Genomic DNA, 23,438 nt, shown 5'->3' on the forward strand with positions numbered 1-23,438 from the left:
GTTGTTGTTTTTAAGATTTATTTATTTATTTGAGAGAGAGAGAGAAAATAAGCAGGAGGGGCAGAGGGAGAGGGAGAGAATCTCAAGCAGGGCTTGATTTCGCAACCTTGAGATCATGACTTGAGCCAAAATCAAGAGTCAGACGCTTAACCAACTGTGCCACCCAGGCTCCCCCCCAAAAAGTTTTAATATCATAAACATCATAAAGTACTTACTTGCCCTCATGTTTACATACTTGTGTAATTTTTATTCATTAGGATAAAGTCTAAATAAATTGCTGGGCAAAAGTATCGTTTACATTTTTGATACACAGTGCCAAATTTGATACATACTGTCTTCTAGAAAAGTTGTACTAATTTTCACTCCTGCCAAGAGTGAACAAGAATGCCCCTTTGCTCACATTCTTGTCAACTACTTTAATATTAATTTGCCAACCTGGGAGGATACAATTAATACAAATAAAATAATAAACACGTATATTTATTACCATTTATATTTTCAAATGGGTGTGCCGTTAATTTTTAAGTCACCCGTTTTCAGAGCAGATATTTTCCTGCATTTGAATACAGAGTTTTCAGTTTGCATCCCCATTCCAATATTGGTGTGACTCCGGATAAGTGTCCGTTTTCGTGATATCATTTTCCTTGATCTTATAGTAACAGAACCCAGCTCGGTAGGCATTCAAAGCATAAGTGATGAATGCACCTGCCACACGATTAGATTCCTCAGTGTTACTGAGTCTGAATCCCCCACAAGTAAGCTCCGTCTACCTGCTTACCCTCCATTGCAATCAATGTGGCTCTATAGGAAATTTTAAAATTAAGGAGCCAATAAAAAAACTTTGGAAATATTCCCTTGCTATTTATAGAGATAACCACAAAGTTTTCAGTGAGACAGATGACATCAATAAGGCGGCTGTGAAGTGAAGGTCTGGTAGGCAATGCAGATCTCTGGAGCAAAAATGTTTCCCAAGAAACTACTTGCATGTCAAGTTCAATAGACCATCAAATACATACAAATAATTTGACAGAAAGATGGAAACAAAATATGACAAATATCAGTTCATCCCCTATCAAAACGTTGGCTTATCATTGCTTAGAAATGGTTTGGGAGGGGCGCCTGGGTGGCACAGCGGTTAAGCGTCTGCCTTCGGCTCAGCGCGTGATCCCGGCGTTCCGGGATCGAGCCCCACATCAGGCTTCTCCGCTAGGAGCCTGCTTCTTCCTCTCCCACTCCCCCTGCTTGTGTTCCCTCTCTCGCTGGCTGTCTCTATCTCTGTCGAATAAATAAATAAATAAAATCTTTTTTAAAAAATGGTTTGGGAATCTTTCCACCATGAAGCAAATTTATAAGCAATGTACACAATGTCTAATTCCTCTTTTCAAAGATATCTCAGATATTAATATTTGATATTAATAACTTTTTATCCATGAATGGCAGAATGGAACCATCTAAGCAAATGAATGCTGGTAGCGTGGATGCTAGAAAGATGCACTTTGGGTGCAAGTAGATGACAGCCTTGATATACTAAATACCAATGATTCGAAGATGTTTTAAAGGACTATTTGGTTCATTCATTTTACAAATAGTTACTGGACCATATTAGGTGCCGGCTACCATGCTAGTTGTTAGAGGTACAAAAAGGAGCAGGATGTAGCCCCTGCCTTCAAGGAAGTTTCAGTTTTGTGGAGAAGAGAGAAGTCAACAATGACATGATGGAGTGATGGGAGGCGAGGTACAAGTAGGGGCTTTAGCGTCCTTAGAAGAAGCCAGTTGAAGATGCCAATAGTAGCCAAATAAATGTCCTGTGGCAATCACAGGTCAGTGGAAGAATAGGGTCTGTTATGATTGCCACAAGGCATGTCACACCGCCTGGCGCACACTAATAGCAAAGCAGCAGCTACCAGGGAGACGCCAGCTGTACGAGAGGATGAGGAGAAACCTCTGTGAATCCCTAGAAGGAGCTGGCGAAGAAGCCAGAGTCTACACTCTGGGATAGCTCAGTGAGGCTGGTCTCCCAGCGCCACCAGGGAGCATTCGAATCAAGATTAAAGTTCTCCCATGGTAGTTTCCTTTCACCCATTCATTCACTTATTCACTGGAACATAAGCTCCATGAGGGCAGGGATCTTTGTTGGGTGTGATCTTCACTGTGTCCCCAGCTCCCAGAACAGTGCCTGACACAAAGGAAGCTGTTGATAAATATTCATTCAATGAGTGAATGGTTGGATCAGTGAATATATTTAACTCACATCTAAGGACCGTAGAAGTGGGCAACTCTTAACAAAGGAGCGGGATAGTGAAACACGGCAGAAGACCTGGCAAGGCTTGTGTGCTCACTGAACACTTGTGGAATCAATGAATGACTTTCCACATCTATCCCTTTTCATCAGAGCTTGAATCTGGGGGGGCTTCTTTGTAGTATGGAGTACGAGAAAGAGCGTGGGCCTTGAAATCAGACCTTCAAATCCTGGCTCTTCCAAATCTGGGAGGACCTCAGGTACATTCCTTAATGTTTCTAAGTCTTCTCATCTCTAAAATGGGATTCGGACCTTGGGGATGGCTATGAAGGATAAACAGGAAAAAACACGGAAAGCCCTGGACCCAGCTCCCTTTTTCCTCACCCATCCTTCCATCCCCAGAGCCAGTGTTGTGCAGAACTCTGTGAGAGCGCTGGGCCCCCAATCCCTGGATGTCCATCCTGGGCCCCCTATGCTAGTTCTTCTCCTCTCCCTCTCTCTCTCCAGCAAGCTTCTCCAAAAAGACTTCCTTCCCCTCTCAAAAGTGTGCAGTAACTTCCTCACCCTTTTACTTTCAGTTCCATTGGTTTGGGGTTCAAATAACAGATCTCACCCAACTGTTGAGTGGGCCAGTGGCTTCTCCTCCTTCCTCGGTATCTTAGGAGCCAATGCAGTGCCTTGATGTTGGCAGGTGCTTAATAGATGCTACTCATGGTAACCCTCACTTCCTATACTCACCACACCTCAGGGCATAAAAGCTGTTTTACACAGGCTAACGTACCACCCCATGAAACTATACCATTATGCCGGGAGTCGTGGATCATTGTACCAATTCTCAAGAAGTCAATAAAAGCGATAATGCCAGAAATTCCATGCCTATTTTCAAAAACAACAAAATATTTTCTCTCTGCTTTGGGGCCTTATAAAATGGGACGAAAACCTAACAAGTAAATAGGATCAGCCTGGAGGATTGTCCATGGTGCATTATCAGGATGAAAATGAGTGAAATTCTTTACTAATTCATGTTTGCTGATCAAAGGGAACACCTGGAGCCTCATTCTTGGTTTCTTCGTGTACCCGAGTCTCCACTTCATGAAGCCACGGAGGTGCCCTCTGATTGCCCATAGCAGGATGCAAGATTGAATTCCTACCAATTATCATTTATTAACACACCCACCAGAAGGCAAATCAAGGAGGACTAGATCACTCAGTAGAAGATTCTTTTCATGTCCAGCCACAGTGGCATCTGCTTGCCGTATCATCGCTCAGGTTATTGCCAGCTAATCTGCCTTGCTTTTGTAAGATGTCCAAAGTAGTTATACCCTAGAGCAAGGTGACGTCACCCGAAAAGATTATTGATTAACGATATTTCTAGAGCTCCTACTCCAATTAAGCAAAATCCTAAGTAGTAGGGTAAATATAAAAGAATTTCTAAAAATGTTTACTCTAAAAAAACACACACCTAGATGGAAAAGTAGAATCTGCTGATCCATAGCCACTTGGGAACCCTTTAAAGCGGTGGTTCTCGAAGCAGCAGCAGCGCGAGCAGCACCCGGGAGCCTGTCAGGAAGCCAAATCCCTAACCCCGGAACGACCGCACCAGACCCTGGGCGGGGCCCAGCAATCTGTGTTTCTAACAAGACTTCCACATCGTTTGGATCCACACTGAAGTTTGAGAAACACTGTTTTAAGTCAAATAAGCAAATCGAAAGCAACAGAATTCCAACAGACGACACATGGGCTGAGTGATGGTGTGGGCCCTTGTTAATCACAGCTTCCTTTTTGACCTCTCATTGAAGGTCCCGGGAGGTCCAGATTCAAAGTGAGAAACAGTTTCACATAAAGTCAATTCTTGATTGTCTTGATGACCTCTTTTGAATTATTAGTGGCAACTTCACACAATCCCGGGCTAATTTCCCCAATTCAGCCCAAATACTTTCAGACTATATTTCCAAGATAAGCTAAATCAGCCTCATAATGGCTTACAATATATAAAGCCAAACGTCAAAGGCTTTTATGCTTCTTTCCATTAATGTGTATAATAATCAAGAGTTTCCAAACGAGGACAGGTCACAAGAATTGAAATCATACAAAGTCTAGTCCAACCCTTTGCCCCTACTAGTTCCGGCACGTGGGCAGTTTGGGAACGTTGTCAACCCATGCCATGAACATATGGGGAAGACAGCAAGGGGCGGTCGGGGCCCCTGAGGACCAGCCTGAGCATGACCTCTCCGAGCTGCTTACCTGGGCCTTTATGTGGCCCGCCAGTGAGACTAAGGCTTACTGTGTTTTGAACCTCACCATGAGGCCCTTTGCCCCAGAATTGTAGCTTCATGTTTCTGACTTTGGTCTGTTAACCTGACCCTGATTCCTGAGGACTTCTTTCTTTAATCATTTGTTCTTAAATCTGAACTCCAATCTGACTATGATTAATCCAACCATACTAATTGACAAAGGAAGGAAGGAAGGAAGGAAGGAAGGAAGGAAGGAAGGAAGGAAGGAAGGGAAAAAAAAGTGCATGAGCCTAAGCCTTTGATGCATAGAAGACTAGAGGTCTACCCTTTTATTGTAAATGTTCTAGAGAGGGAAATTCCATTAACCCCATGGAAATGGTTTTCTTAGAGTGTTTCTATCCATTGTTATAAAGACAGTCCTTATCCCCACTTTATTCAGCAATGTTTATAGCTGAATTTTTTATTATGTGGCTTATTAGAGATAATTTAATTCAACTTCACTTGTAAGGAAAAAACAGCTCTGTACAGGCTAACATGCTAGGCCTTGAAGAGATGGCCCCTACACACTCGGAATCTGATAGAATAATGTCTCCCCCCCAACCCCAACCCCCACACCGCCCCTCCTGCACCGCTCCCCCCCACTACCCCACTTCCTTGCAAGATTTCCAAATCCTAATTCCAGAAACCTGTGAATTACTTTATAGGAGAAAAGAGACATGGCAGATGTGATTAAGTTAAGGGTCCTGAGATGCAGAGATTTCTGTGGATTATCTCGGTGGGCTGAACGCAATCACAAGGATCCTTACAAGAGGCAGGAGGGCCAAAGTAAGAGAAAGAGGTGATGAAGAAAAGGTCAACGAGAGAAAGAAAGAAAGAGAAATCTAGATTCAAAGACGCCACATCACTGGAATTGAGGATGAAGAGGCCACGAGTTAAAGAATCCAGGTAGTCTCTAGAAACTAGAAAAGGCAAGGGAATGAATCTCCCCTAGAGCCTCCAGAAAGAATGCCAAAGACTTCTGACCTCCAGAACTGTAAAATAATTAACGTGTATACATATACATACAGACATTTATTTTTTTATTTTTTTAAAGAAATCTCTACACCCAACGTGGGGCTCAAACTCGCAACTCTGAGATCAGGAGCCGGATGCTCTAACGAATGAGCCAGTCAGGCGCCCCAACTTAGATTGTTTTAACCCACTGTTTGTCATAATTTATTACAGCAACAACAGGACATTAACACAGGTAGTTTACAATCTAGTAAGAGACAGAGGATGGCATGGGCAACTCTGGTACACTTCAGAAAGTCACAAGTATAAAACAGAAACACAAAAACAATGCTATGGAAAATGCTGATGAAGAAAGGACTTCCGACTGGAGAGATTAGGGAAGCTTCGAGGACGACACAGTTCTGCTGGGCCAGGGCGGACTGGGTAGGATTTCAACAGGGGGAGACCCAGTAAACAGGAGAAGGAAAGGCACAGAGTTGGTACGTATAGGATCAAACAAAAAGCTGACATAGGGCCTTGTGACCAGCCATTTTCTCAGAAACAAAAATTACTTGATTAAAATTTCATACATTCTACTCAGGATATAATAGGTCTCTAAGTTTATTTACAAAATCATAATAATAGCCAAACACTATATGATATGTGATCAACTATCCTAAGAGTTTAAATACAGAAATGCAGATCTTGGGCAAGAATCCCCTCTCTACAGAGAACATGTCACAGTCAAGAGCGAATCTGGCTCATTTTCCGGCAGGCAGGCGTGACAGGGATGAACAGAAAAAAATACGAAGTGTTAATTAAAATAAACAAAAAGGTAATTCTTTAAAAAGGCATCGGTTAACATTTACAACTTAGACACATCCTACAACCTTCGAGAGCCAGCTAAACAGAACGATGGGGTCTAACTGAACCGAACCTACTTAGCAGGCTGGAGGCTCCGAGGGCTCCTGGTGCTGAACAAGACACTAGAATCCAGTCCCTTTCTGGTAGGTCTTTGTTTGTCTGAAGTCAGAGATCATGATCTTAAGTAATTCTGAACAGCTCTAACTTAGCCTAGGTTTAAGCCTAGGAATTGGGAAGGAAGGAATAGCGATGTCCAGATTGTTGACCTGCATTACCCAAACTCACCATCCATAGTCCTGTTAGCATGACTTGTGGTGACAACGTTTCCCAAGATGACACCTGTACTCAGGTCCCTTAGCAATACTTGCTGCCTTCTTTATCTTCTGGTGAAATTGATTCCCTTTTGTACGGTTCACATTCGTTCCAGGAGAATTCGCAGGAACAGCTGGTCTCCACCGGCCTGCTCCTGTAAGAATGGCCTGGAGCTTCCGCAGAAGGCTCCGTACCCGTACCACAGGCCCTTGGGTCCTGGGATAGAGCTGTGTGCTTTGGAGACCAACTTTCTTGACAAGACGAACTGGGCCTGTTGCAGGCATCCTCATTTCTCTCACTGCCTTTCTTTCTGTCAAAGCCCAGAAACGTAACCTCAGACTGGCTACATTCAAATGGAACTTTCTGAGTCGCTGTATCTTTTCTCAAACCTTTATCAGGAGGCGGTGAACGATTATTCTGGTTTTCATCATCTTCCACTGGAATACTTGGTACGTTCTCCAAGAACAGAGGAGAAGGACACCTGAAGGACTTTAGGGAGGTGGGAGGATCCTCAGCAAAATATAAGCTGGCCTGAGTACTTTCGAGAGTGTTCAGGACCTAGTCAACCGGGGAGCAAAGAAACATTTGCGTTAAGCTTCCATAACCTCTCACCTTTTTTCTATCTACCCATTAAGGAATATTTTCTTATTTTCATGAAATAAGTTCAACTACGGAGTTCTGAATGGGAAGGTATTATTCAAGATCAGCTAAACCCTTTCTGTTTCATGAGTAAATTAAAAGACTTGAAGCCAAGAATAAAAGAAAGTGCACTGAAGTAAGTATCGCGAGACCTGAGTTGAGACTTAGATTTGCCACCAACTACCAACTACTGTGTGACCTGGGGTGAGTCTCTGTACATTTTTTACTTCAACCTTAATAGGTGGAGTACTGGAAAGGGTCAGGGTACAAGGGACCCAATCTGTAGCTGTCAAATGTCAGAATTACCTACAGGAGCTTTCTTAAAATACAGATCCCAGGGCGCCTGGGTGGGACAGTGGTTAAGCGTCTGCCTTCGGCTCAGGGCGTGATCCCGGCGTTATGGGATCGAGCCCCACATCAGGCTCTTCCACTATGAGCCTGCTTCTTCCTCTCCCACTCCCCCTGCTTGTGTTCCCTCTCTCGCTGGCTGTCTCTCTCTGTCAAATAAATAAATAAAATCTTTAAAAAATAAAATAAAATAAAATACAGATCCCTTGGCCCCAACCTAAAGATCGTCACTGACAAAATATGAAGATAGGGGCCCAGGAATCTGTATTTTATTTTATTTTTTTTAAAGATTTTATTTATTTATTCGACAGAGATAGAGACAGCCAGCAAGAGAGGAACACAAGCAGGGGGAGTGGGAGAGGAAGAAGCAGGCTCATAGTGGAAGAGCCTGATGTGGGGCTCGATCCCATAACGCCGGGATCACGCCCTGAGCCGAAGGCAGACGCTTAACCGCTGTGCCACCCAAGTGCCCCGGAATCTGTATTTTAAAAGCTGCTCAGTTGACTTGGATATGCAGCCCAAACTGAGAACTGCTGACCTGATTGAAAAGAACATGTAACATCCCGTCACACACACATGTAATTTCTAAAAGTACATTTAGAAAGCTTTACTATTTACAAAGTGCTTTCACACGCATTACCTCATTTAATCTGCACAAACAACACTATTATTTCCATTTTACAGATAATAAAGCCAAGGCTCAGAAAAGGGAATAAATATCACTAGCCAGTAAGGAGCAGATCTGTTCCTTGACCTCAGATCTGGCTCCCAATTCCATGTTTCTTCCACTATATATCTCACAGCTCTTTTTGGGCCCAAGATTCCAGGTCATGTAGCTCTTACTGGTGGTGCCAGTCCTAAAATATAGCTCTCCTGACTCCCAGGCCAGTGCTCCTTACGTTCTGATTATGTTGACCTCTTGTTTAAAACTCTTTCATGGCTCTACAATAGACTCAGGATTATACCCCAAATCCCAGAATGGAATTCGTGTCCCTCTCTCACCTGGAACCTTCTATTATTTTAAGCACTCCAGCTTTTCCCTTTCCACATCCCACTCCCATGAATTACCCACAATATTAGTGCCATAAAATCCATCACCTCTGAGCTTTGCAGGTATAGATTCTCTCGGACTAAAATGTCCTTCTATCCTTACGGCTGCCTAAATTCACCCTGTTCTTTAGACTATAGCTCAGCTGTCACTTCCATCCAGAAGCTTCCTTGACTCGGCCAGTATGTGCTCTGATACTATGCTCCCGTACTGACCTGGGCTTCCTCTACCATTACGCTTATCTCTCCATACTGAAATGCCACGTTAACTAATCTGGCTCTCACCATGGACTGTGAGTTTGAGGGCAGCAACTGCGTCTTGATTACTGTTGTACCCTCAGCACCCAGGACCAAGTCTGGCACATGCAAAGTAAGCACTAGCTAAATATTTGTTGAACACAGAAGCCAATCAATGAATGGATGATTAAATTGATGAGTAAATTTAAAAAATCAATAGAGGAAATATGTAATGCATTTTTAATGGACCAGATCTCTAAATGAGTGTTGAATACAATTCTCTCCAAACTACTCACTTAAGTCTTTTCATTAAATTTTTTGTGGTGCCCTGGTCCCACCCAACAATGACCTCTACCAGAGTACCAAATAATGTGACTTGGTAACTTGGAAAAACTATGAGGTTAGAATTCTGTGTTAGGGGCTGGATTTGCCTCATTGGTAAAGAATTCACTTAGACACACAATTTATCCAACTTGGATTTTCCTTGGTTCTGCGGGCTTGGTTTTGAATAAAACCATGTGTACGCACTTCATCCATTGACGGTCTTAACTTGGCCCGCGTGGTAGCACACTGGCCTGCCAAAGAGAAGAGCTTGGCAGAGAAATTCCGAGGACAGGGATGCACTTTCTTATCCAGAAATGAAAGACATGAATCGAGGCCTCTCTTCTCCATCAATTCCATAAGGAGATCCCTCTAGGAAGAGAAGAAGACAACTTTATCTTTCAGACCTCTACCCCCCAGATGATGGAGAGATAGGAACAGAGATGAAGATAATTCTCACCAGCTGGATATGCTTTGGATCATCTAACACCACTTTACGACCTGTCACAACTTCCATTATTACCTATAGGGAATATAGAGAAAGTCAGCTACATATGTTAAATACAGACATAGACTTAGTCGCAGCGATTAACCTTGATAATAGATATCATTCGTTCTGACTAATGACTATATTTTACTATCTGACTGATTACATAAAATTAATGTATAAGACAATGAGTAACAGGAAATCAATAGATCTAAAAGTGAAAGCCCTTAAAAAAAATTCTTCGAATTTAGAGCATTCCTGGCAATACGTGTTCCTCCTTTGTTGACTGGTACTTGGTACTCACAATTCCAAAGCTATAGACGTCCGTTTTAATGGAAAGTTTGCCCTGTCTGATGTACTCTTCAGGCATATACCACAGATGTTTCCTGCTGCTGCTGGCCATGCTGATGGTAGAGCTCTGATGTTCCACGTGCGGTCGGAAGTGTGCCATGCCAAAATCAGTTAGTTTGGGGTGGAACTGATCATCCAAAAGTATGTTTGCACTAAAATTGTAATGGAGGACAAACAAGACAAAAACACACAGGCTTTCCAGTGAAAAACAAAATGACAAGCTCACCTTCATATCTGGTTAATTCCAAACACTGACAACACAAAGACATACATAATTTTCCATGAACTAGACGGTATTTTCTCATTTTTCTTAAAGTATAAATACAAGTATTATATAAAACTCTCAAATGAAAACCTGGGGCACCTGGGTGGCTCAGTCAGTTGAGTAACTGACTCTTCATTTCAGCTCAGGTCGTGATCTCAGGGTCCTGGGATGGAGCCCTGTTGGTCTTCATGCTCAGCAGGGAGTCTGCTTGGGATTCTCTCTCTCCCTCTGATCCTCCCCCCATTCATGCACATGCTGTCTCTCTCTCTCTCTCTCTTTCAGATAAATAAATAAATCTCAAAAAAATAAAACAAATGAAAACCTGACCTTGGAACAGTGAGCTTTTCAAATTTATAGATACACATAGGGAACTGGTGGATAAAGCTGATGCTTTGCCAATAGGAGAAACTGAAGTTAACCAAAGCAGCTTTCCTGGTGCTCTTCTGATACACAATGAGAACATGAAGTGGGTTTTTTTTTTTTTAAAGATTTTATTTATTTATCCGACAGAGATAGAGACAGCCAGCGAGAGAGGGAACACAAGTAGGGGGATTGGGAGAGGAAGAAGCAGGCTCATAGCGGAGGAGCCTGATGTGGGGCTCGATCCCATAACGCCGGGATCACGCCCTGAGCCGAAGGCAGAAGCTTAACCACTGTGCCACCCAGGCGCCCCCATGAAGTGGGTTTTAATCAGCTAACAATCAAGTACCTGTTACGTGCACAGAGCTGTGCTGTGGAATGCCCAGCCCATCAGCAGAGAGCCACTAACCTGCAGTGAGGGGAGGAGTCTTTGGTAGCCCCACCTTAAGGATAACCCTAGTCCATTGTCCCATCTCTACGGACTTCCTAGGGAGTAAAGACAAAAATGTCTTTGAGTCTTATTTAAAATGTAACTATCTGCCGAGGTAAAGGCAAAGTGCTTAGAGTCAGTTTTAGCTACTCATCTCATAAAAACCTTAGTAATCACTTAACATTTTGACAGTAAGGTAAGCATCAGCTTACTTTTACCTTTGAAGGGCTGTCACAGCAGGAATGCAAGAGGCTAAGCCCATGCATTTCACATGGCCCACACCTGGCGTGAGTCCCAGCTCTGTCCTTCCCTGGCCTCATGACTGCAGGTGGCTTACCTCACGCCATATGCCCCAGTGTTGTTTTCCTCACATGTAGGATGAGGCAAACAACAGAACTCGGAGAACTGAATACAAACAGCCTACTACCCGGCATACAATAACGTCCAATAAATGGTAGGGAAGATGAAAATTAGTAACGAATCAGAAGAGAGAAGATGGACATTGATAGAAAAGGCGGGTGGGCCAAGAGAAAGTAATCTATTTCTCAGTTTTGCTTGGGGCTCTTAGAGTTGATTTTTGTTCCCTGAAACCAAAGCTTCTAATATGACGCCTGCCCAGCCAAAATGCCAAATGGTATATTTGGAGTACTACACGTTGTTATTAAAAGTGGTAACAGCGAGGCACCTGGGTGGTGCAGTCGGGCGAAGTGTCCACCTCTTGATTTCAGCTCAAGTTGTGATCTCAAGCGCATGAGATTGAGCCCCGCGATGGGCTCTGCCCTCAGTGCTAAGGTCACTCCTCATTCGTCTCACTTGGAAAACAGTGTCAACTACCCTGACCAAGCCCTGAAGATGCGGAGTCCACCAGAGCCGGATCCCACCTTCGCTCCAGCTCCAGGTAAGAGCAGGCATTTTGTTCGTAATTCCTTCTTCCATCGTTACCTGTACACGTCAAGGGAGGCTCCGGGAGAGCCCTGGATCGTTTCATGTGCCAGGAGGTGAGATGGGCAGAGAGGTTCATTAACTCCCATTAGCAGGACCCCACCTTCTGCCCCTCCAGCTGCGCTGCCGGCCCAGCTCTCTTCTGCACACACCCCTTTCCCCTGCACGCACGCGCTGGATTTCAGCACAGAGGGACAGGCACACTCCGAATGCCAGAGTTTCAGTGTCAAACATCTTGCCCTCTTCTTCCTCAACTCCAGCTCTAAGGAAGGTATAACAACATAACTTAAAATGCTAGACCCCTGAGGATGCAAAAGCTGAATTTGTAAAACACTTCGAATTCCTGAGGAATAGGTCTTTTCTAAGCACAAAAGAAAAAAAGACAAGCATCAAAAACAAAATCATCATCTAATCCCATTATTTGAGCCTCAGCAAAGCTAGTGAGAAGCTCTCAGCAACTGTTGACTCATGCTTCTGACTGGCTTCGGGGGAGCGGGTGACCACAACGTGTGACACAATAACACCCACAGAGGACTCTGGGTCAGCGAGAGGCCGTCCGCAAGAATGTGAGATCGTTCTGGGGACGCTGCATTTACACTTTTAATGATGATATTTGGTGAAAAGACCGGCAGACTTTTTAGTGCATGACACAGCTTTTGAGGGCAGTGATTTACTCTGTTCTAAATAAAGTCAACAGGAGCTGAGGAAGAAGAATGTTCTGTTTTAAGAAAGTAGGAGTTGCAAAAGCCACCTCAACAATGAGGTCTACCCTAACCTTTCCCTTGCTGCAGCTTTAAATAGAACATTCACGCAGTGCCTTCAACTATGATGCAGGTCAATGGGATGTGTTTATGCTATGGGGGTAAAAACGGACGAACAGAGACAACATCAACTCACTGCAGTCATGTAACACCGTAATCGAACAACAGGGCAGCTTGCCAGCTATCGTGCTTACCAAAGAGATAGACGAGACGCATGGAATGGCCCACACCTTCAGTTTAGGGTTTCCACAACCTATTTCTGCTATTCTGCTATTCTGCTCCTTCCTGTCACACAGACTATCGCCGTTTCTTCTAGTACAAGGATCAGTGGTGGTATAGTGAGGAGATTGGGAAAACCCCACACAAAGTGGTCAATTTGTATCCTGACTCTGGGGAGTAACATACTTTATGTCTCTATTGCAGGGTCTCCATGACACATATTCTGGGGGGACTTGAACCTCCCAAAGGTTACAAGAATTGCTTGCTTTGCACACCAGTTTTTTTCCTGATTTAGTTGAAGCCCTTGGGCCTAAAATATAAACATAAAGCATGATGATGCATCTAGATTATAATGCACAATTTGAACGGAAGAGCAAATACACACTTGACACGTAAGCACGTGACTGGTTTTTAAAAAGACATATATATATTTTTTTAAAGATTTTATTTATGTGACAGAGAGAGAGACAGCCAGCGAGAGAGGGAACACAAGCAGGAGGAGTGGGAGAGGAAGAAGCAGGCTCCCAGCGGAGGAGCCTGATGTGGGGCTTGATCCCAGGACTCTGGGATCACACCCTGAGCCGAAGGCAGACGCTTAACGACTGAGCCACCCAGGCGCCCCTAAAAAGACATATTTTTAAAGGATTTTAGCGGGAGTTATTGGTACAAAGTAGCCCAGTCCCTGAGAGTGCCTGGCAATTCTCTGGAAAAGTCTGGACTCCAACAAATTGGTCCCAGAGACAAAGAGGACCCACCGGCCTTTTGGTGACAGCCTGAGGCAACAGGACATCTTGCTGTCTGTGTCACTGCTGTTATGACACCAAGATACCCCTCACCAGATGAGGCAAGATCCAACTTCTCAGGGAACCTACAGGTTACTGGAAAAGGGCATACCCACCCCTCCCCCACTTCAGCATGCCCTGCGTCTGATGAAGCTGAAGCCCTTTCTTCCCCCTTCGACTGTAACAGCCTTCTCTTTCTTTTCCATTGAACCCAGGCAGGACTCTGTCAGAGACAGTATTAAAGGTTCTTATTGCTTTATTGATGACTTATGAGTCCTAGGCTCTCTGTGTAAAGGCCCGGCTAATCAGGCATATTCTTGCGTTAAGTGGGAAACGTTGTCTTTAACCAAACTAGCACAACTTACCTAAGGCTGAGTTTCCTCGTGGGTAAAAAGATCTGAGAAGGCTTCCCTCTCAGGGTTGTTACAAGGATTAAATGAGAAAGTGTAATCAGAGTGCCTGCTACACAGGGAGGGCCCTGAAATGTACTCTGAAGGATGTAGGCTGGCCTTCGTCCATCCTACACCCGCCCTAAAATCCCAAGAAACTTGGCTGGGTAGCTCTGGAAGTTCAAGGCACCAGTCCGAAGTAACAAAGGGACAGGGGGTTGCACGACGACCCTGGAGATCTGAGGATCCTTGCCTTAATGAGTTTCAGGGCGTCTGTTGAGTTTCAGAATAGTTCCAGAGAAGTTCTGGAAGAACCTGACTAAAGTAACATTTCCAGACACTCTAAGATCATGGAGAGAAAAAAGAATTGTTTGACGTATATGTGTGCATGCATGTATGTACACGTGTATAAATAAACGAATGTTGGGCTTTAGAGATAGTGATGGCAAACAGAATTAATAGAGAAAGTTTAAATTTATGTACTATTTAATTGTGCTGGCAACCCTTCGAAAAAATGAACCTATCTGGACATTTTGGAAGAAGGGAGACACTCAGGGAAAATAGGAAAATCTGAGGAAAAGAAATTGTTTATATCTAAAATGATTCTGAAAAACAAAAGTACGTCTTTGGGGGGGGGCGGGGAGGGAGGTGGGTGAGGAGAGGGAGGGGACTCATTAACTAAACAATCAACCAATCAAACAAACAAACAGACTTTGCATTCCGGGCAGGTTTAGCACCCCTGCTAAACACAGAGCTGAGCGGGAGTGCTTGCCACACACATCAGCTCTGGGGGGTAAAGGCAGGCGGAGCTTGGGTCCTCAGGCAAGGGTGTCACGGTTGTAGGAAGGGGCTCGATCTGTGGCTTCCTAGCCTCCCTCCCAGCCACTCAATGTTTCTAGTCCCTCACAAAGGAAATTCTCCACGCATTCACTACCACCATACATCTCTGATCAATTTCCCTTTTTTAAGAATTCATTTTTAAGCATATGGCTTTCCCCTCCTTTCTTTCCTAGACCACCTCCCTCGTCTGAAAGGCTGTTTCACTTGGCAGGAGACACATGGCAATACGGACAGAGAACATGATCTTATAGGAAACATTAGAAACGTTCACCGAGATTATCTCGGCTTTGGAAACATTAACAGGAATGAATGCCTGGGATGAAAAATGCCGAGGATAAAATGCATTTCAATTTAAAATCATTCATAAATGTGAAAACAATTAAGCTGGCTAAGGGATAGGATGGAAATAACAAGAAGGTTTACTGCTTTCAGATGCTTTCTTGTGATCCTATAATTCAAAAACATCTTCGTTTCCCAAATAACAGAGACTTTGCCAAGAACAGACTTCAGCTCTTCAAGATTCTTTTCTTTAAATCCTTTTCCTCCTTAAATTCCACCATCTGGAAGTGAATTTTGTTTTTATAACATTCTCTTTGAAGAGTTCAAATTACTAAGACATTTTTGGGCTAACTAACCCACCAGACTTCTTGAAAATACCTTTGAAATGTGGCTTGGCTTCCTCCTTGGGTGTTCTGCAGCTGTGTCCTTGACAGTGTCTCCTTAGAAGACTATCTGTTCTCACTGCTTGAACAAGATGAAGATTCCGAATACCAACCTCCAGGCTTAATCACTGCCTACTGACATTTTCACTAGAAGTTAATGTCAGCATTTTCAAATCTGCACTCCTGATGGTCTCTTCTGCCCAATTTCCCTGTCTCTGCCCAGGAAACCAACACACTCCCAGGAATCCCTGCTAGAAACACTTACTTGCCTAATAAGACCATGATTGTTGGACCCACACAAACATGGAACCCCACCTCCTTCCCCATCTACAGACATGGGATAGAGGCAGATTACAAACCTCTGTAAATCAGCCTTCTCCTCTGTCACACTGAGATAAGACCAATGATATCCAAACTCAGGGTTGTTCGGAGGAGTACGTTCGTCAGTGGGCTTTTATGTCAGGTCTAAAGTCAAGCTGGCCTTCACCGAGTTCCCAAATCTGTCTGCAGCCTATCAGCTTCCCTGAATGCATCAGCACTTACCAATGCAGTCTGGATAGACAGCGCTTAGTACTGTTTGGGGACTTTCCTCATACTGTTCCCCTCACCTGCAAAGTACTGCTCCCTCCCTTATTTTCATTCAAATCCTCTTTGCACTCCAAGATTCAGTTCCTCCCTGAAGTTCTCCCTCCGCTACCCTGAAGTCCAGTGGGGCTCCCTTCTCCAAGTTCCCACTGTGCAGCCTGCACTATACCTTCTGGCACTTACCCAGAAACCAGCTTATGTTGTTTTACGTAAGCATAATGTGGAGCTATAGAAGATACCAAATAATCAGTTGGTATAATCAGTTGATATAATCAGTTTGTTAATTAAGAGAATTTGAAACCATAAGTGGACCCAGACCACTCCGCCACATATGGCAAAGAGAAGGCCCAAATGCTGCCAAAGCATCTTCCCCGTTTCCTGGCAGACATCACTAATTGAGTTCAGAATGCACCCACCCCAGGTTCCCTTTCAGCATTGCAGGTGGGAAGTCATTACCAATCAATCAACGATGGCATGTGCAATGAAACATTTGTCATCGCAGCTATAGTATCATCGCTTCCTTTTCAGATGCGGTAAATGAGCCCACATGGCCGCAATGACTTGTTTTTTGTAAAATAGCTTGTTAGTGGCCAAGCCAGGACTAAAGCCTAACCCTCCTCTTCCCATTTGCTCCTATCTCAATTTACTACAGTTAACTGAAAGAAACATCTTTTTTATTCAGCTACTCATAAAAGATAAGAAGCTGCTGATTACCGAGCATGCATAAAATGAAATTTATCTCTTCTTTCCTTCAGGTATATACAGATAATCGTAGTGGCAAAAACAATGGTTAATGGATGAGTCACAGGAAGACAGATTTTAGCTCAAAATAAATGAATTTCCAATCGTTAGAGCTGCACCCAAATGGAGCGCTAACGGCGCGCTGCGCAAGATCCAAGGCCAGGCTGGATGAGACACTTGGAGACAGTCTCCATGACGTGGGAGGAATGACAGCTCACTGCCAAGCCCGGGCCTGGGCTTCACACTCATTAACTCACTGCACCCCGCAACGCTGGGAGGAGGTGCAGAAGTCACCTGCCCGCTTCCGGACAAGGAGTTTTATTTTATTATAAGAGTAGAACATAACCTTAACCAAAAAATTTTAAAACATGACAGAAAAGTAAAAAATAAACCATTAGTTAAAAAGCCATAGTCTCTCCAATTAAATAAAACCTTATTCATATTTTGGTATGTTTTAATCTTTTTTTTTTTTTTAAGTAGGCGCCATGCCCAGCACAGAGCCCAGCAAAGGGCTTGAACTCATGACCTGAGGTCAAGACCTGAGCTGAGAGGAAAAGCCAGTGGCTTAACTGGCTGAGCCACCCAGGCACACCTTAATCTTTTTGAAAAATTCATGAATTTGTAGTTCTACGAAGTGGTAACTGTATACTGTATACTAGTTCAGTTTGGCTTTTTTCACTTACTCTTACTTTACGCACATTGTTCCATGTTATCTCATTAAAACATTATTTAGTAATGTCAACTGATGTATGACAAACTCTCCTGCGATTCATCGGTCTGAGGTCCAAATGCAGAAAAGAAAATCAAGGTCACAATATCTTCCATTTCTTACGCCATCACAAACAGCCCTGACTTAGTCCTAGAGAAGGTCACTATTGAACACATTTTGAGATGTCCTTGTTCGAGCCAATTATCAGGGCCGTGCAATAAGATGACATCTCTCCTAGAAGCCGCCTTTCCTTACAAAGAATGAGAAAATGTATGTGACACGGGCAGAAGAATAGGAATCTCAGATTTTCCTCAAAGCACTAGCACTGTACAAACAGGGACCAAGAATCAGGGAGGCCCAAGTTCAAAGTGAGGAGTTCCTTTAGGAGAATCGAGAGGGTAATCTGGGTCAGCCAATTCACATTTGGTCAAGACCGCTGCAGGCTGAATGTCATTACCATCAGATGTTCAGTGCCCTGAATGAAATGAGTTGGTTTCATTCCAGTTTCTAGAGAACAGGTGCACACAAGGAAAGGTGGGGAGGCTCTCCTGTTATAGTTGGTACTAATTAACATCCTTGCTGGCAGGCTCAGCAGAAAGGCCAAGAGTTCATTGGCAGTAGAAGGGCCTGATTTGCTCTGGAACAGACAGGGACACACTGATGAGCCCTGTGAAACCACAATCTCAGAGAAATGCGCACAGCCCCGGAACTCCACACCCTGACACGTGCCTGGGTGGGCGTAGTCGATAGATGGTTAGTCCTCGACCTCTTTGGAAAACCCAGAAAGGCAACAATCCTCAGCACACCCTTCACCAACTAAAAAAAATGAAGTATGCTGGTGGCGCATATCCCAGTTTAAATCCTGCCTCTTCCATGAAATTCTCTGCCTCTGACCAGATCTCTTTTGGTGCTCCGTATCTGTGATACTCTTGGGCACTCTGTCTATCAGGGTTACTGAAATTATTTTATAGTTGGCCACATCCAGACAAGTCCCTGGGACACTGGCCTGGAAGAAATAGCCTCCTTCTAAGTGTGAGACATCGTAAGAGACTCCAGAACCTTTCTGTTTCCACCTATAGTCCCGGAAATGCCTCAGAGTCCCTTGCAAGGGCCTAGCTTATTCTACCCAGGTCCTCAGCCTGGTCAGCATGCAAGCCCCCTGCACCCCTGCCCCCCACATTCCTCATCCCTCCCAGGAGCGCTTTCCGTCTCCAGTCTTGTCCCTTCCTCTCCAGTCAACCCATTTTTCTCCTTTTCATTATACATTTGGCAACTCTTTACTTGACTCTTTCCCTTGAATAAATGATTGCCTCCACTAGCAATATTTTCTCTTGTTCTTTCAACCAATCCACTGCCATGACCCACTCCTCAAAGGCTGGGCTTGGAGCCCTGCAATTAGAACGAGCCTTCTCAGACCAGGCAGGCGTCGGGCATCCTTAGTGTCATACTATGTATTCTCCGTGTTTGTGTTAGCCCTCTGGTCACCAGGTTGACCTTCAAGGACAAGACTACGATCACCAGCATCTACCCCATGTGGTCTAAGACAATGCTCTGCATACAACAGATGTTCCAAAATATTTGTAAATTCCAACATAATTTTCAAAATGTTTAATAAATATACGTTGACACAGAAAGGATTTTTCTTAAAACAGAGCTTAGTGTGAGGGACCTACGTTTCAAACACAGTAAGTTGATGACAGAGGTAATTACGGGCCATGTACAGAATGTTTGTGTCCCCCTCCCAAATTCATATACTGAAATCCCAACCCCCAAGGGGATGGTATGTGGAGGTGAGACCTCTGGGAGGTGATTAGGTCGAGAGGGCAGAGCCCTCACGCCTGGGATTAGTACCCCTACAAAAGAAGGCCCAGAGAGATCCCTTGCCCTTTCCACCCTGTGAAGACACAGAGAAAAGATGGGCATCTATGAGTCAGAAAGTAGATCGTCACGGACACAGAAGCAGCTGGGCGCCATGGTCTCGGATTTCCTGCCTTCTGACCGTGAGAAATAAAAGTGTGTTGTTTATAAGTCACCCACTTTCTAGTAATTTGGTTACAGCATCCTGAATGGATTAAGAGCGATAAGTAATAAGACAGATAGGCCATCATACCTCTTAGCCTTTGCCACTGGATTCCTACCACATCTTCACCAATTGTAAGAGAAGCTACCATTTGACGAGTACATTCTCTTTGCCGAGCACCGTACCTAGTTTATGCTGTTTAATCCTAAGAGATAGCTGCTATTATTCTTCTATTAGCCTTTTGCAGAGGGAAACACTGAGGCTTACAGAAATTAAGCAATTTGCTCAGAATCACGTTAAGTGGAAAGTCAGTTTCTTATATCGGATGTCTCTGAAACATTAGGGGATACTGAGCTAAGAGGAAAGGATGGGAAGATGGTGGGGAGGAAAGTAGATGAAAAAGAAAAATCATTTGGTCCCATTTTGCAGAGCGCGGGACAGTCAAATCTCTCCCCACGCCGGCAGTGGCTGCAGTGGTGTGGCCCAGATCCCTCATTCAGGCCCCGGGAAGACCACAGTTCCCCAGCCAGGGCCAGATGGCTGTTGAGGGCTCACAGCTGAACCCCTCCCTGGAACCTGCCCTTGGTAGAAGGGAGCCGCCTCGTCCAAGTCACAGTCCCCGTCACAGCCCCACGCAGGGCTGGTCAGACTCTACTACCCTATCTCAGCTCGGCTCCTTCAATTGCGCAGGTCCACCTTCCTCCTGCCCTCTCTTACTCCAGCTGTTTCCAAGAGCTCAAAACCTCCTGTGGGCAAATCTCTCCTGAGCCCATTTCCTGGGAACCTGACTGAAGACACCTATTGGTAATGAGAAAGCTGGTATCAGGGCCACGGCCCGAGCTCTCACCTGATCCCCGGAGGGAGATGTGGGCGGGCATGTCCACAGCTGTGGCAAACCTTGGACGCGGGCAGAGGCTGGATCCGTAGCCCTCCCCCTGACGCTCCCTTTGCTCCAGTTGGTGGCCTTCCCTGCCCCCCTCGCCCGTCAGGGACCAGAACCCTGACACTTTATTGCTTCTCACCCCTTTCTCCCATCAAGTTCCACGATCGGGAGAGGATGTAATGAACTCAGTCACACAAAAGAAAAATTGATAACATTAATGTGTTACTGCTTGGGATGGAAAAGAAGCTAGGCTTACTTGAAGTTTAAACCAAAAGAAAAATATATGGACAGCAAAATTCCAGAGACTTATTTACTCGGATAAAATATATTTGAGCACCTACTGTGCTGAGCTGGCGGTGAGCTAGGTGGATTGTGTCCGGTTGTGGGTGGCCACCTCAGCCCTGACTCCGTTGCTGTGCGTCTTTGACCCGGGTCCCCTGAGGGAGCACCCACTTTGTGCCGATTCTATGGGGCCACCAGAGCTGATGAATCACCACAGTGTCACAGGAGCAGACACCCATGGGTTGTTTCCGCACACGCACAGGACTCAGGAAAAATCGAGTCTTTTATATAAAAAGAGTTCATTCCACCAGAAAAACAAAGAAGTCAGTAATCAGTCCCTCTTTTGCTCAACTCAAAAGCACACTAAAAGCTTTTTCAAGACACCAGGAGATGGTTCAGAACAGGTAGAAGTCTTTTAAATTCAGGCATCCCTGCTATTCTGCAAAGGTGTATTTACCTACTTTTAGACAGATTCGAGATGAAGGGCACACAGGAAAAATTCACCGGGGGGATTTTGCTACAGAGTATCTACTCTCTATCTGAATGATTCTTTAGGTCTACTGGAAAAAAAGAAAGAAAGATGGAAGATGTTGCTTCCAATGTTCTCATGTCTCAAAAATGAACACCGGAGTTGCTGCTTGGCTTGTCACAGATGAACACATAAAGCTAAGAGGCTGCAGGCTCAGTGGAATCAGCAAGACACTGGAGACTCAGGGACAAAGATTTTTTTTTTTTTTAAGATTTTATTTATTTATTTGACAGAGAGAGACAACCAGTGAAAGAGGGAACACAGCACGGGGAGTGGGAGAGGAAGAAGCAGGCTCATAGCAGAGGAGCATGATGTGGGGCTCGATCCCATAACGCCGGGATCACGCCCTGAGCCGAAGGCAGACGCTTAATGACTGCCCCACCCAGGCGCCCCAGGGACAAAGAATTTTAACTACCATCTACTGTCTACTGCTGTTATCTTGCTCGGAATCTCGGTATAAGTCACTTAACCTTTCCTTAAAACTCACTTAAAAAGAAAAAAGGGAGATTAATACAGGTTCATGTCAAAGTTTAGTGTCAGGTATAATTAGTAAAATACACAAAACTGTCTATCCTACGTTGCTCATTAATAATTCCCAAAGATAACACAAACTCTCCCTTTGGCTGTATAAATGTAGCTTTTTAAATTGGGTAGATACAATTTTCATTAATAAAAAAAATTGAATCACTGTAATGTACACCTGAAACTAACTGGATATTGTATGTCAATTATACTTCACTAAAAAAAAAAAGTTACGATTTTAAATACTTAGATGAGCATTCTTTTCTTTTTTAAGATTTTATTTATCTTGAGAAAGAGAGAGCGAGCGAGCGAATGCACGTGCCCACGGAGGTGGGTGGGGAGGGGCAGAGGGAGAGGGAGAGAGAGAATCCCAAGCAGACTCCACACTGAGCATGGAGCCCGACACGGGCTGATCCCACGACCCTAACCCACGACCCTGAGACTATTGCCCAGACCATGACCCAAGCCGAAACGAAGAGTCAGAAGCTTAACCGACTGAGCCACTCAGACACCCCTCTTAGGTGAGAATCCTTAATCCTTAAACACACACATCTACCAGGGAAACTACAGGCAGAAAACAGTGTGAGGTCTGACTCACCTGTGATGATGAAAGGGGCTCTCAGGTATACCCTAAAGCTCTGGGATCACTTACCTCGATACACTGCCGCAGATGACCGAGCACGGCTCCGTGTTGTGCAAGTACTGAATGGCTTTCGAGGTTCCTATTAAAACACTGATTCGAATGTGCCAAGAAAGTGGGGCCGTGTTGCCCTAAAAAGACAACAGTAGTTGGTTTGGGAGTGAAACGTGGGCACTCATTACGTAGGAGTATGCCAGAAGAAAAGCAGATGGTGAGGTGGGGTAAGGCAGGGGAATGAACATTCTGGTTTCCCACAACCTATTTGAAATTCAAGATACATTTTCTTCTGCTACCAATGGTAGTAGGCCTTTTTATAGCCAATCGAAATACCCAATAATTTTAACATTAGCTTAATCAAAATATGGCCGGTAAGGTAACTATGTTTAAAAGTTCACTAATATGGGGCACCTACGTGGCTCAGTCAGTTAAGCATCCGACTCTTGATCTCAGCTCAGGTCTTGATCTCAGCGTCATGTGTTCAATCCCCACATTGGGCTCCACACTGGGTGTGGAGCCTACTTAAAAAAAAGTTCATTAAATAAGACTTAAAAATTATTTGTGGCATAATAGTGTGGGTAATTGAGAATAATCTGTTTTTATTCTTATCCTAACTGAAACTTCACCTACTTAGAATGAATTTTTAAACCGATCTTTCAAAAGCATGAGAAATCAAGGCATTTATTCAACCTCTTTCTCTTTAAGCAGTCCGTATCAACTTTATGTCTATCCTTTGTATTGAATGGTACTTTGTGTGAAGTTATGCAAACAAAAATTGTCTAAGAAGTAAGAGTAGTTAATTTAAACTTAT

The 23,438-nt window shown here is 44.2% G+C and overlaps 1 protein-coding gene across 1 annotated transcript in view; it reads right to left on the reverse strand.

Annotated features, from left to right (window-relative positions):
* Positions 1-5,661: 5,661 nt before the first annotated feature.
* The window catches only part of IRAK3 (interleukin 1 receptor associated kinase 3), a 47,917-nt gene continuing 30,140 nt past the window's right edge, over positions 5,662-23,438 (reverse strand). Inside the window, exons 8-12 of the mRNA XM_045789646.2 lie at positions 22,643-22,761; positions 10,023-10,221; positions 9,692-9,754; positions 9,439-9,603; positions 5,662-7,197 (exon numbers count right to left, since the gene is read on the reverse strand). Coding sequence (XP_045645602.1) covers positions 6,682-7,197; positions 9,439-9,603; positions 9,692-9,754; positions 10,023-10,221; positions 22,643-22,761 — 1,062 coding nt within the window. The 3' untranslated portion in view covers positions 5,662-6,681. The remainder of the gene's footprint in view (positions 7,198-9,438; positions 9,604-9,691; positions 9,755-10,022; positions 10,222-22,642; positions 22,762-23,438) is intronic.

The sequence above is a fragment of the Ursus americanus genome, chromosome 17 (genome assembly GCF_024610735.1).
Source record: "Ursus americanus isolate L20-20 chromosome 17, mUrsAme1.1.p, whole genome shotgun sequence".
NCBI lineage: Eukaryota > Metazoa > Chordata > Mammalia > Carnivora > Ursidae > Ursus > Ursus americanus.